Source organism: Protomyctophum parallelum (genome assembly GCF_964188405.1).
Source record: "Protomyctophum parallelum genome assembly, chromosome: 6".
NCBI lineage: Eukaryota > Metazoa > Chordata > Actinopteri > Myctophiformes > Myctophidae > Protomyctophum > Protomyctophum parallelum.
The window spans coordinates 32,725,087-32,738,237 of NC_139701.1; the positions used below are offsets into that span (position 1 = coordinate 32,725,087).

A 13,151-nucleotide genomic window follows, 5' to 3' on the forward strand; every position below is an offset into this window, starting at 1 on the left:
AGACATGGGGCTGTGTGGCAGAAGGCAAGGCCCGGTCACCCATGGTGCGGAGGTTGGTGTGGGGGACGGGGAGAAGATGGGTATTGGAGGAGCGGAGTCTTCCAGTGGCGGTGACAATGTGAAAAGGCGTAAGTAGCCTTGCCGAGCCGTGAGGCCCATAGGGCAGGAGCCTATCTCCTGTTTCTGTAGCATGAGGCAGCTTGATGTACAAGTACACCCCCTGGACATGACGCTAGTATGTCGCAGGGACTAACCCCAAATCCAACCCTTGATGCTGATTGTCAAGCAGGGAGGCATTGGGTCCCATGGAATGACAGCTCCATAGACAGAATATTGTGGTGGTGTGTGTAAAACTTATTTAACCATATATCTGGGAACAACATAAAGAGACAGAAATTATCTATATCTATGAAAAGATCAAATCCATGTGTCCTGTGTCATTTTAGTAGAAACTCCAGAGTTGGCACCAAGTTCCTAATCGTCAGAATAGAAAGTGTCCCTATGAGCTAAGTGTGATCCTCCACTTAAGCACTCTATGGTTAAAAGTCCTTTAATAGACAACAGAATGTCGAGAGGCTCTCAAACCACATTGGTTAAGTTTTAGGGCCTATAGTAGGCACATGGGTGTTGTTTAAATTATTAATCATCCATAGTTTAATATGGTGCAGTTAGGATTATGTGGAGGGCATTCACCATGAATGAGTGAATGATTTATTTAAAAAAGAATTACCATTGAGCTAATAGACTAACCTGCCTGCTTGCTCGGGGGATACATTTAATTTTGACCAAGTCACAATTCGTGTCAGATGACTCAGATCCTGCATGTGTCTGTGAGACATATGACCTTTGGCACAATATAATGTCAAGCAGGGAGAAAAAATACAACCATCCCAATTGAATAAGTTGTATTGTATTAACATACTCTACCATACAGATTTGGCAAAATTACTTTTTATTCATTAAAAAGGTTACGTAGTGAAGCTTTAAGTGATTGTTACATTATACACACAAAATTACATAGATGGAGGCTATCTTATCTTGCATTACAGTTTACTATTCCAATACACACATTTTTCCAAAATATGCACTAATCAGGTCAAGACCATACTCTTAAAGAGACCCAATAATTCCCCTATGAGCAAGCACTTGGTAAACACTGTAAATATTGGTTGGGACATAACTATTTTCTTATAGGCCTAAAGACAAGTACATCTTTTTTGTTATTGTGCAGTGCAACATCTCACAGAACTGAGCTTCCTGCCATGCAGGAATTCTACTCCAGCAGAGAAGAGCCACCATCATCATCATCATCATCATCAAAAATCTGTTGAACTGTTGAAGGCTTTTGATGAAGCTCAAAGTACAAGCATTTCACACCGTACAATGTTGCAACGTAGCCTACTGTATACGTGACAGTTATGGACCATGAACCTTAAGATGTGAACTGGCTAAAGGAGCGGCCCTCTATCTATCCTAACTGATAGAAGAAGAAGTACAATCCTTAATAATACTGCTCAAACATTTCAGACAAGTTAAGAATCTGTTTCGATCTTGATTAATCATTAGGTCAAGTTTTCATCATGTTCCAAGCAAAAGATAAGCTGCCAGGCAAGTGATACAACTTTGTAGGACTTTGAGTGTATCATTAGAAATGTACAGTATACTGCTGAATAGCGGTGATGCCCCTCCAAACCAAATATCTGTACAATGAACACAACAGAATTTTATTTATGAAGAAAAATTCAAATGTTGAAAAAAGTTGTATATTGCAACATTGTAAATGTATAAATTATACATATCTATCTAACAGTGACAGCAAACAGATAATAATAATAATAATAATAATAATAATAATAATACTACTACTACTACTAATAATAATAATAGTAATAATAATAATACTACTACTACTAATAATAACAATAATAAATGATAAGTTTCATTTTAGTAGAAGCCAAACCTATATGTGCAAGGTAGGCTACCTAGTATCATGATTTTGTGTGTGTGTGTGTGTGTGTGTGTGTGTGTGTGTGTGTGTGTGTGTGTGTGTGTGTGTGTGTGTGTGTGTGTGTGTGTGTGTGTGTGTGTGGGTGCATGTGTGTGTGTGCATGCGTGCGTGCGTGTGTGCTGTGCTGTGGAGGAACATTTTATTACATGGAATGACTCCATAATGACAAAACAGTCAGTGACAGTCTATTGTGGTGGTGTCTGTGTGTGAAATGTCCTGTGTCACATTTTCCACTGTGTATATTCTCTGACTATGCAGAATAATAATCATCTCAACAAGTTATGGGCCCAGTGAAACGAAAGTTAAACCTCAAGGTACAACTTTTATTCCATACTATTATCGCACCATATAAGTTAAACATGAACTTTTAAGGTGCCACTCCCAGACCAGGGCAAAGATACAAAAGATGTTTAGAAGTCGTACTCAAGAGATTAAGTCATTGGCAAGAAGTAGCGGCTACCACACACATGCAATGAGGTAAGCACTAAAGAATTCTCTATCTGTATTTGTTTTACAAATAAAACAAAAATCTATTCATATAGAATATTTCCCTATACATTTCTCACAAATAATAACATAAATCAGTAGATATAGTCTGTATAGTGTATAGCCTATATTACTTCTTTATGAAAAGAATAATGAAAGTATTCACATGGAAAATATTATATTTGCTCACAAATAACACCATAAATCTAACGTCCGTGTTTTTTTTTTTACTTTTATCATTAACCAGTCAAACAACATTAAGGACTCAGCTGGAGGCACTGGAGTGTCACTTCACATGGGGGATAGACCACAGCAGATTCAAACTATTGCGTCTCCGAGATGACCTAGAGGACATTGGCACTGAAGTGGGATACCAATGGCTGGGTCACATCTATAACCTGCAGGCATACATCCACTACCAATTAAGCTCTCAAGACCTGGGTTCCACTACAAATGATGCTTTGTGCTGCTTCAGCAAGGCAGCAGAGGCCTTTCGCCAGATTAGAAACACCGTTTCAGATGAGGGTCCCTGGCTACTGGTGAACTACAGCAACATGGCGTGGCTGCACTTCCACCTTGAAGAACAAGCAAAAAGCCAGGAATATGTTGCAAAAGTAGAGGCTCTGCTTCAAGAATATCCATCTCCATCTCCAGATGAGCTCCATGCAGAGGTCTATGCTGAAAAGGCCTGGACCCTGATGCATTTCAGCCTAGAGAGAAAGCAGAAAGCCATAGAATATTTCCAGAAAGCTATCAGTATGGAACCTGACAGAGTGGAGTGGCTCACTAGCCAGGCCTTGGCCATAGCGAGCACTTCACTCTACTCCACTGCACTGAACCGCACTCCAATTCAGGAAGCTGAGCTCAAGAAATTGAAAACTGCGAAGGAAAATGATTCAGAGAATTTGTATTTGGCTGCGATCTATCTTGACAGACTTGCTTATACAGGCAAAGTGATCGAAAATCAGGCACGTGAGCTGGCTCAGAAAGTCTTGCTAAAGCCTGTGAGCAGCTACAGTGGTATTAGGCCATTACTGAGACTTTATAGAAAGCAGAGACTTTTTGATGAAGCTATTGACTTGGCAGAAGAGGCTCTGGAAAGGCATCCCGATGGGCCAAGTAATAACCGCTATCTGAAAAAGATTCTAGCAACATGCTACAAATGGAAAATCTTTCAAGGGGACAATCTCCTGAAGAAAAGTCTTACTGATCGGGCCATCAGCCTCTTTGAGGAAGTTATCTCCCTTTACCCCCATTCTTCTCCCCCATTCTTCAGTTCTATAAATCTAGCCCTTGCCGCTGTTTATTCAGAGTCAATTCAGTACACGGCAAAAGCTGACCCGATATATAAAGAAATGCTAGAAAGTAACCTAGAGCCAAAAGAGTTACAGATGTTTTACAACAGGTATGCAAAACACTTACATTATCATGTAAAAGACCATCACATGTCAATAGAATATCACATGAAGGCAGCAAAAATACCACTACCCTCCAAATATCTTAACAATAGTATAAGCATTTTGAGAAAAATTCAAAATCGGGGGATGAACAGAAGGTGTCAAGAAATACAAGATTTATTGGCTACACTTCAAGAGGAGCCTGACACCCTAGCCGTGGGAACTAGGTGTACTTGGGATGCGACTGCCCACCCCTTCGCCAGGTACCGCCCTGCACAGGACGTTGAGGACGTTGAGAATGAACCCTGCCTGGCGGAAAGTATAGTTCCTGCGGCTATGCCTGCCAAAAATACCACTACCCTCCAAATATCGTAACAATATAGTATAACAAGTTTGAGACAAATTCAAAATCGGAGGATGAACAAAAGGTGTCAAGAAATACAAGATTTCATGGCAACACTTTAAACTGATTGATTGATGAATTTATTAACATACCATAAAGCATTACAATTGTTTACAATATTGTACAAAACCAACTCATATGCACATACAGATCGTTTTCAATATATGATGTAAAATAAACAGTGCCATTACTGGGCAGCTTACAAGTAAACAAATAAATCCATGAAAGCAAAAACAGATCACTTGTTTCCTCTTTGACTCTTTTTTGGAGAAAAAAAAATGAAAATATGGTATTGCTAATTGCTATTGGTTAGCAGATCCATTAAAGGCATCCTTATTCAATCCAGAACCATGTCGGGTCCCTATTCTAGGGATGTCATAATAGTGAACATTCTGCAAAAATAGCAGAACAGAAGGAGGGGACCAATCATAGACCCCGCTCAATGAAGTACCGTTTAAGAGATTAAAGAATCGTAATAAATTACTGTACATACAAACATTGGAGTATCCGTAGCCTATGTAATCATCTAGGATTCTAGGTAAACTTAAAAGTAAAAATGTTTGGATCCTTCACGTATATTATTAGACTTGCTCCTTTAGGCTGTACCAGTGTACCACTCACCTCTCTCAGGGTTTGGAGTGACTGCGATGTCTGTGACTTCTGACCTGGTGAAATTAATGTTACTTTAGAATAGGTGGTGCATATATCTGTCTAATCAAGCTCCATGATAACAAGGTCCATGTTTACTGAAAACCAGGCATACATCAACAAAAAGAGTTTCAAAGGAACACATCAACATACCGTGTGAGGAGAGTGTCATCTGTGTACTAAAGTCACAAAGTTCAATCCAGGGGAGTAATTTGTGTTTTGTTGCAATCAAGTGGAAACCTTGTCTGTCCATTAAGCGCAACCTTTCAGGAAAAAAAGCTGACTTTAACTACTTTAGACATAACTACTTTCACTTTAAAATAAAATACAAATCAGGCAGAAAGATTATGCTTTTTTTACTCCACACCGTCATAAGATGAAGTAGGTAGGACATTTACTTTTGAAAATGCAGTGGAACTGAGACAGTTTCCAACAACTATCTGAACAATTCAACCTCCCAATACATTTCTTTATTCAAATACTTTCAGATCAGAAACTGGGTTCGCAGTAATTCAGACTTCACACACATGCCACCGGAGTGCCCATTTGAGACACATCTCAGTAGACTCTGCTCTATCACTAAAGGCCTGGCATCTTTAATGATTAGTAATCTAACCTGGCTACCACTACAATTCTCGCTGCTGTAAAGAAAAATCACACCCGTGTGAACTGAGTGGTGCAACTCCCCTCACCCCCTCCTCTCTCTCTCTCTCTCATTAGCAGGCAACAGTGCAGCACTATCTCTCTCTGTTTCTGTCAAACAGCGCCCCTACTGGTCCCAATAGTCATTCTCGTGCTCATGGCCACATAGGTACACACGGACAAAGCTGTTCCTTGGAGTGGTTGCACCAAAAAATGGGTTTGATGACATTGATTGCCATAACATGCTTGAATGCATATTCAGACAGGGACAATTACCTGAACCAAAGTCTTATTGATCAGGCCATCAGTCTCCTTGAGGAAGTTCTCTCTTTACCCTCATTCTTCTCTCAGATTAAATCTAGCTCTTGCCAGTGTTTATGCAGGGTCAATTCAGTACAAGGCAAAAGCTGACCTGCTATACAAAATGCTAGAAAGTAACCTAGAGCCAAAAGCGTTACAGATGGTTTACAACTGGTATGTGAAACACTTACATTTTCATGTAAAAGACCACTACATGTTAATAGAGTATCACATAATGGCAGCAGAAATACCACTACCCTCCAGATTTCGTTTCAAAAGGTGTCCAGAAATACAAGATTTCTTGGCTACACTTCAAGAGGAGCCCGACACCCTATCCAACTAAGGGTGCGACCACCTTCCCCGGGCACCCCTCTGCATCCCTTGGGCAGGAGCTTGAGGAACGTTGAGAATGAACCCCGCCTGCGCTCTGCCGCGTCAAAAATATAGTTCCTTCCAAAATAGTACATCACCAAGGTTCCACATTTAAAAGTGGATTATGAACAAGATTCTGCCACTAACATGCAATGAATCAATATGGACAGCCTGTCAATTATAAATTGTCTATCAACAAATTAATATATCAATGCATGTCATTTACATGTTCAGATGTTTGCTTTAAAGTTATTTATATGGAGATAGTCACCTGTGATATGGTCCCATTGATTTTGAGCCAATAAAACAACCCACAGATGTACAACTAACAGCTGGTTCTTTTATTTCTGTAATAAATGTATTATACAATGTAAAATTACAGTTACATACATGTCAAACATAGAACAAAATAATGTTTAGAGGTACTACCTCTTCAGCATGGACAAAAATGCTCAATTTAGGCCTACTGCCTGCATTTATTCTTAACAACATTGGCTGTGTATATCGGTTGCTCCACTGTACAACTAAGGTTCAGTTATTGTACAAAACCAACTGAAAGCAGAATAAAGCACATACAGATGCTTATAATTGCAAGACAGCTTCAGTTGGTATAAATTCAATATCTTAACAGTTCAATAACAGTTCCAATTTGTTTCAATATCTGATGTAAAAAATATTCAGAAAGCTTAAGCTTCATACAAGCTTCAAGAGTTAGAGCTTCCTTATTGGGCAGCTTACAATTAAAAATGTAAATCCATGAAAAGGGGAAAAAACTAAAAACAAAACATCACTCATTTCCTGCATAAGGAGAAGAGACTGGAGCAGCACGGACATTTAGAGCCTTTTATTTAGGTGCGGAGTATACAAAAAGACTAACGTTTCGACCTTGCGGTCTTCATCAGTCACTCTGATGAAGACCGCAAGGTCGAAACGTTAGTCTTTTTGTATACTCCGCACCTAAATAAAAGGCTCTAAATGTCCGTGCTGCTCCAGTCTCTTCTCCTTATGCAACTTTGATGTCCCTGCACCTGTGAAGCACCGGATCAGCCGTTTCAGGCTTGAGGCGCGTTGGTAGACTCCCTTTCTATCACTCATTTCCTCTTCGACTCTTCTTGTGACTCTTTTTTGAACTCCTTTTGAAAAAAAGAAAATAATGGCATTGGTTAGCAGATCCAGTAGGCTCCTTGCACAATCTAGAACCTTAAGAAACTATTTAACACACGCGTCTCTGTTCTGGGCATAATAATAGTGAAAGAATAGAACATTTAAAAATAAAAAGCAGATCTACACGAGTTCACAACTTATTGCAACCTGTTGTGTTACATTATACACACAAACACACATAAGTGGGGCTAGCGCCTCTCAAAAATGTCTGGATCCTTAACCTATTATTAGACTTGCACCTTCAGGCCGTACCAGTGTACCACTCACCTCTCTGGGGATTTGGAGTGACTGCGATGCCTGTGACTTCTGTGATGACCTGGTGAAATTAATGTTACTTTAGAATAGGTGGTGTATATATCTGTCTAATCAAGCTCCATGTAACTGATGTTTACTAAAATCATTAAAACTGTTATGTTTAACAGGAACAACCACATCTCCTTATTGATATCAACAACTGGGTGTCGTTTGGAAATCAGATAATGAGGAGTGTCATGTTTCTTCAGTCACAAAGTCGACACAACTTCAAGTCATTTGTGTATCGTTGAAGTCAGGTGGAAACCTTGTATGTCCAAAAGCATTACTTTTCAAGAAATGGAAGTAAAAAAAACTGTGATCCAATGTAGTTATTTAGTCACAAGCTATTGTTAATACCTTTTTTTTTTACTCAGCTAAATCATTATAAAATCCACAGCAACTACTTTCACGGCAATAAAAAAACAAAACATCGAATCAAAGTATCGAGCTTGTAGAATGTAGACCGCTAGTCTACTTTTACTCAACACAGCGATATTGAATAAAATAAAATAGTTGAAATATGGAGATACCAGGTTTCTACCCAACCGCAAAGATATGTAAATTGGAGACAGGGGGGTCACCTGGGGATTTGGAGCGATGCCGCCTGTCTCTGGACCTGCTGCGGTGCCGCCGGGGGCTTTTGCTGCGGTGACGTTCCCTACGGGGGGACGGGCTGGGAACACACACACACACACACACACGATTCAATGTGGATACTTTTCTTTTAACGTCTACTTACAGGTTACAAGTTAGGCAAACCAGCAGATATACTTTTCTAAAGAATGTGAATGCTTAACAAATAGAAAAATATATTTTTTAAATGTAACCATTGAAAAACAATGTATACTGTACCTTCGCCTCTTTGGTGACCTACTCCTCCTGGTGGGACATAAGACAAAACAGGGTTGATCATTTCCAGTTTTCCAATATACAGTTATTACAGTATAAGACACTCCAGGGGAAAACATCAATATGTGTCCATAGTAAAAATAACTAATAATAATAATTAAAAAAACAGACCTTCTGGGTGAGCGACTTCGTCTGTAGCGTGGCGAGGGGGAGCGCCTGGGCCTGTCATTGTCACGGTAATTGCGTCTGTGTGGCTCAGGAGTCTGGACTCTCTCTGGCTGCAGAGCGGTGGTGAGACGGATAACACAAGGCCATTAGCAAGGCCACTGGATCGCTCAATATTAAATGTCATTTAAAAAGTTGATGATAACAAATGCATCACAAACAATTATCAAATGATACAAATATAGTTAAGTTACCTTCTCCTCCTCCTCCTCATCTTCCTCTTCACTGCTCTCCACCTCATCCAGGTCTTCCTCCAGAGCACTGATGCGTGTGTCTAACAGCTCAGCCTCCTCAAGGACCTGCCTTTTCTGTAGAGCACACACACAAAAACACACACATTAGCAACAGAAACTCAGGTCTGCAAATTACCTTTTCCAGGCATGCTGTGTGGGTATTAACCACTCGTGTAAACATTTAAGGGGCTGTATTGGTTATAAACTTTTTCATGTCAAGGACCCCCAAGATTATTCCAGATTCTTTTTTTTAGATAGCACTAGATCTTTAAACTTAAATTCAATCAGATATTTTCAAATATATTGTAATAGGTTTAAAGTTGTGTAACTTATTGTGATGCTCTATCAAGCAATTTTTCTTTACATGTTTAGTATGTATTTTTCTTGGGTTTTTGTTGAATGCAATTATTCCTAAATTAAATTGTCCCAATTTAAATCTAATCCACACTTGGTAGGGACTGGCATAATCAGGCATATATGAAATAATATAACAGATAGTGTGGAAGAGATGGGGAAACTCGTGACATCGAATACTGGATAGATATGCTGCCGTTATTTTGTTCTCAATTGGGGATCCGACAGGATGGGTAAAAACCGAGAGGGTAGGCCTACCTGCAGTTCTCAGATTGAGTCATTCTGTCAGTAAAATCTGTTTTCTGCTTTGGCATTTTATCGCAAATCTACCACAGATTATCTGCGTTACAACTACAGTACTTGGTGTCAGTTTCATCCGACCCCCACATGTAAACAAGCATGGGAGTAGTGTTCAGCGTGAGTGACAGTTGGAAGCGAGCACTATACGAAATGCACTCAGACAGCAATGCATGGCCAGTGGCTGCCATCTGATATTCTATACCAATAACAGATGATTTACAGAGAAATGGAAATATAAACAAATAACATTTACACTGCAATCACTCTCACAAATGCAGGACAATTGTGCATCCGGCCAGAGGTTGCGCCTGACGGAGGACAGCAGAGTAAAAAAAAAACAGACTGTTCGTCGTAAAACCGTCCAAATTGGCCACTCTAAGGAATATAGATGACCTACCTGAAGCCTGGGCAGAATGATGTCACACATTCTCTCTGCATGAAGAAGATCATCTATGAACTCATCTACGTGCATCAGCTCAAACTCTGGAACAGAAAGTGAAAAAATAATTCATCCTTCTTATTAATGTCAACACCTCTACAACAATATAGTGCCCACATATTGTCAGTGTTAGGCAGGAACCTTGTATCATCTTATTTCATATTTTATAAATAGCTGAACTACAACTTCACAACACATTCTGTGTTGTGAGTTTGCAGATTAGCCATTTTAAAATGTGATAATATTTGGCCTATGATGACATGCCTAAACTAGTGGCGCCAGGTTGAAAGTGGTTAAGTCTGTCTGTGGGTTATAATAGTTAACCAATGAAATGTATCAACAAGAGCTTGTTAGTAATAGTAACTACATACATTGGAACACACATACTTTTCTCCATTTCCTAAAAACTTAAGTATAGACATACATGGTAAGGTTTCTGGACAGCAACAACATTGACTCTCAATATAGGACAGGCAAGGCATTGTGGGAAGGAATAGGCCATGTACAGTAAATGCTGTAAATCCTGGAGGCCACCATCATAAATGTTTCATTCATTATGGCCAGTAAGTATTAAGTAACCTTAGAGTTCAATGTCAAATATACCAGTCAAGTCATAAGCACAAATGTGTGGAAGTAAAATTGTTGCGTTACAACTTGCAACTAACCTGGTTACTTTGAGTTGGTAAAATTGTGTATTATTAATATATTTGCGATCTATTTTGAAGTCTCACCTCCATTTCGGTTCTGACTTTTGATTTTTCTGTAGTCGTTGTATAGAGGTTCCAGGTACTTGTAACAGTCCACTGAGGTGCCAGTTAATCTCATGTACATGGCTCCAAGCAAGCGAACATATCTATGAAAATAGAGCAAATATGTGATCAGACGCAGAACAGTGAAATACATAATAATAATCATACATGGTGACTGGGTGGAATCTACAAAACCTTTTTTTCCCTTGGCCTGCACTGAGTCTGTATTTTTTGTATCTTTAAAAAAATAGAGTTACGCACATAACAACACGCAATGCACACCAAGTCAGTCTGATGCTTCTATTCTATTTTAGTTTAACGTTTTTGCTGAATTTAACAGCACTAAGCAATGAAGATTATTTTTGTAGTCCTCTCACTTATTGAAAACAGAAAAATCTAAGGGAAATATTGGGGCCATCGAATCCTGAGATCACATAAACTGCATGGAGAAGTTTCAATTGCAAACAAGGTTGTGGAATTATACAGATCGTTTAGAACATCTTGAATGATGGCAAGACGTTTCAGAGGCGGTGTGTGTAAATGTGATTGACAAAACATGAGGTTGTATTTATGTTTTGACAATGACATCCTACAAATTTATTCAAACATATAATAATAATAAAAAGGACTCCGTGTGCAAGACTCTTACAAGTTATTTTAAAACACTGGGGTGTCATCCAGACATTTTCATAGTTTCATACAACAAAAAAACCTACTTGAAATCCTCATTTTTTATGAACTCCACAATGATGTCTTTCTCCGGTTGAATCTGTAGCATCTTCAGTGTGAGACAAAGGAAGGGCGTGGGTTTGATGTTTCCTCCATAAACTCCACCAACAAACTTAAGTTCCATGGCTTTGTCAACGACTAGCTCAGCTGTTGACAAAGCAGAAGAGAGGGGGGTTTGTTCTACATTTCTCACATGCCCTGTCTTTTAATCATTAAGTTGAAGTTTCACATGTCATACATGTCAAAGCTGCTAAAAGACAAGGTGCAGAAGATGTATTTGAAAACCAATCAATCCTGATGCCAGGATTGCTAATATTTGCTTCCCCCCAGTTTAACCCATTCATTGAATTTAGACATCACCCTTTTCTACATGTGTTATTTTTTATGCTATGTTAATGAATTGAATACATAGGAGCACAATGAAAACAACAAGTCCCTGGCCAGAACTTGTTTTGCGTTATCCCTTATCGTTTTAAGCTCAAAAGCCTGACTGTATGACATGCTATTTACATTTCTGACTAATAAAGTATTCAATCAAACCATCAGCAGATCATCTTGCTAACTACGGCTTAACTTAAACCTTTACAAGTCTTCATATTGGTGGGACATCCAATATGTACACATTGTACTGTAAGCTTGGTCCCAGCAGCATTTTGTCTTTTTAAATTACGACACGCTACTGGAAATTGTAGTTAAACTAGTTCCACTATTTGTAACAAAGCTACTCCCCAACAATACTCTTGATCTTACCCAAGTTTTGTGTAAAAGTAAGAAACACTATTACTTAGTAAACACAGCATACTGTTTGGAACTAGTTGAACGTGTTACAGTACAATACACTAATACAGTTACCGGTAATTCAAAGTAAACAGTGAATTTCAGTCTGAAATCAACTTTAGACGCACGGCTGAGTCACACGGAGACATTTCAACCAAATTACCGACTCAACTCGAGTCAAGTCAAAGGTAAAATCACACAGTCTGTGACACAAGTGAATTATTTCAGGTTGTCGTGCATGAACAGTGTGCTAATGCTAGCTAACTAACGTTATCTCGTTCGTTCGGCAATGTAAAATGCTTACCCGTGAGACCAAAGCACTCTTCTTTCCAGTATTTAGACTCATATATTCGAGTTCTGATGATTTTCTCCACCAGGTACTGTGGGTTTGTTCCGTGTATACTGTTGGCATCTTTAACCGTTCTGTTCGCCATTACTGTGAATGGAATGAAAGAGAGGGAACGATACAACAGTTGCAGCAAGGAGGAGGAACTTAGGAAGGAGAAAATACTGAAATACTTCCGTGCCGTGTCAACTCATTCATTCACTTCCTGTGTCACCGTCCGTCGGCCTCGATCCCAGAGTAATCTAGAGTGGCGACACGCTTTGATCTCGACGCGCTATGGACATACGGTAGTTCCACAAATTGGAACTATCCCATTGAGATAGAATGAGCACTTCCGCATTTTATTGTTACAATGGGAGTCAACGCTAGTGTCGCCACTCTATTACTCTGCTCGGTCCCAGCTGCGAAGAGAATGACTGATGATGATTGGCTTATA

At 39.3% G+C, this 13,151-nt stretch overlaps 2 protein-coding genes across 2 annotated transcripts; one reads left to right on the forward strand and one right to left on the reverse strand.

The window, feature by feature from the left end:
* Positions 1 to 4: 4 nt before the first annotated feature.
* On the forward strand, positions 5 to 5,940 carry LOC310859936 (interferon-induced protein with tetratricopeptide repeats 2-like; the record flags this gene model as incomplete). Its single annotated transcript, XM_083766703.1, has 3 exons — positions 5 to 132; positions 2,742 to 3,769; positions 5,936 to 5,940. 3 exons carry the CDS (start codon positions 5 to 7, stop codon positions 5,938 to 5,940), a joined length of 1,161 nt encoding a protein of 386 aa, XP_083622829.1.
* A 636-nt stretch (positions 5,941 to 6,576) lies between these two features.
* prpf38a (pre-mRNA processing factor 38A) lies at positions 6,577 to 12,857 on the reverse strand. Its single transcript, XM_083767249.1, has 11 exons — positions 12,674 to 12,857; positions 11,580 to 11,739; positions 10,846 to 10,967; positions 10,073 to 10,158; positions 8,983 to 9,096; positions 8,735 to 8,841; positions 8,567 to 8,593; positions 8,296 to 8,387; positions 7,688 to 7,736; positions 7,343 to 7,389; positions 6,577 to 7,042 (listed from the first exon to the last, which is right to left on the reverse strand). The coding sequence occupies exons 1-10, from the start codon at positions 12,801 to 12,803 to the stop codon at positions 7,344 to 7,346; spliced, it is 933 nt and encodes a 310-aa protein (XP_083623375.1). The 5' UTR covers positions 12,804 to 12,857; the 3' UTR covers positions 6,577 to 7,042; position 7,343.
* Between the last annotated feature and the right edge of the window lie 294 nt (positions 12,858 to 13,151).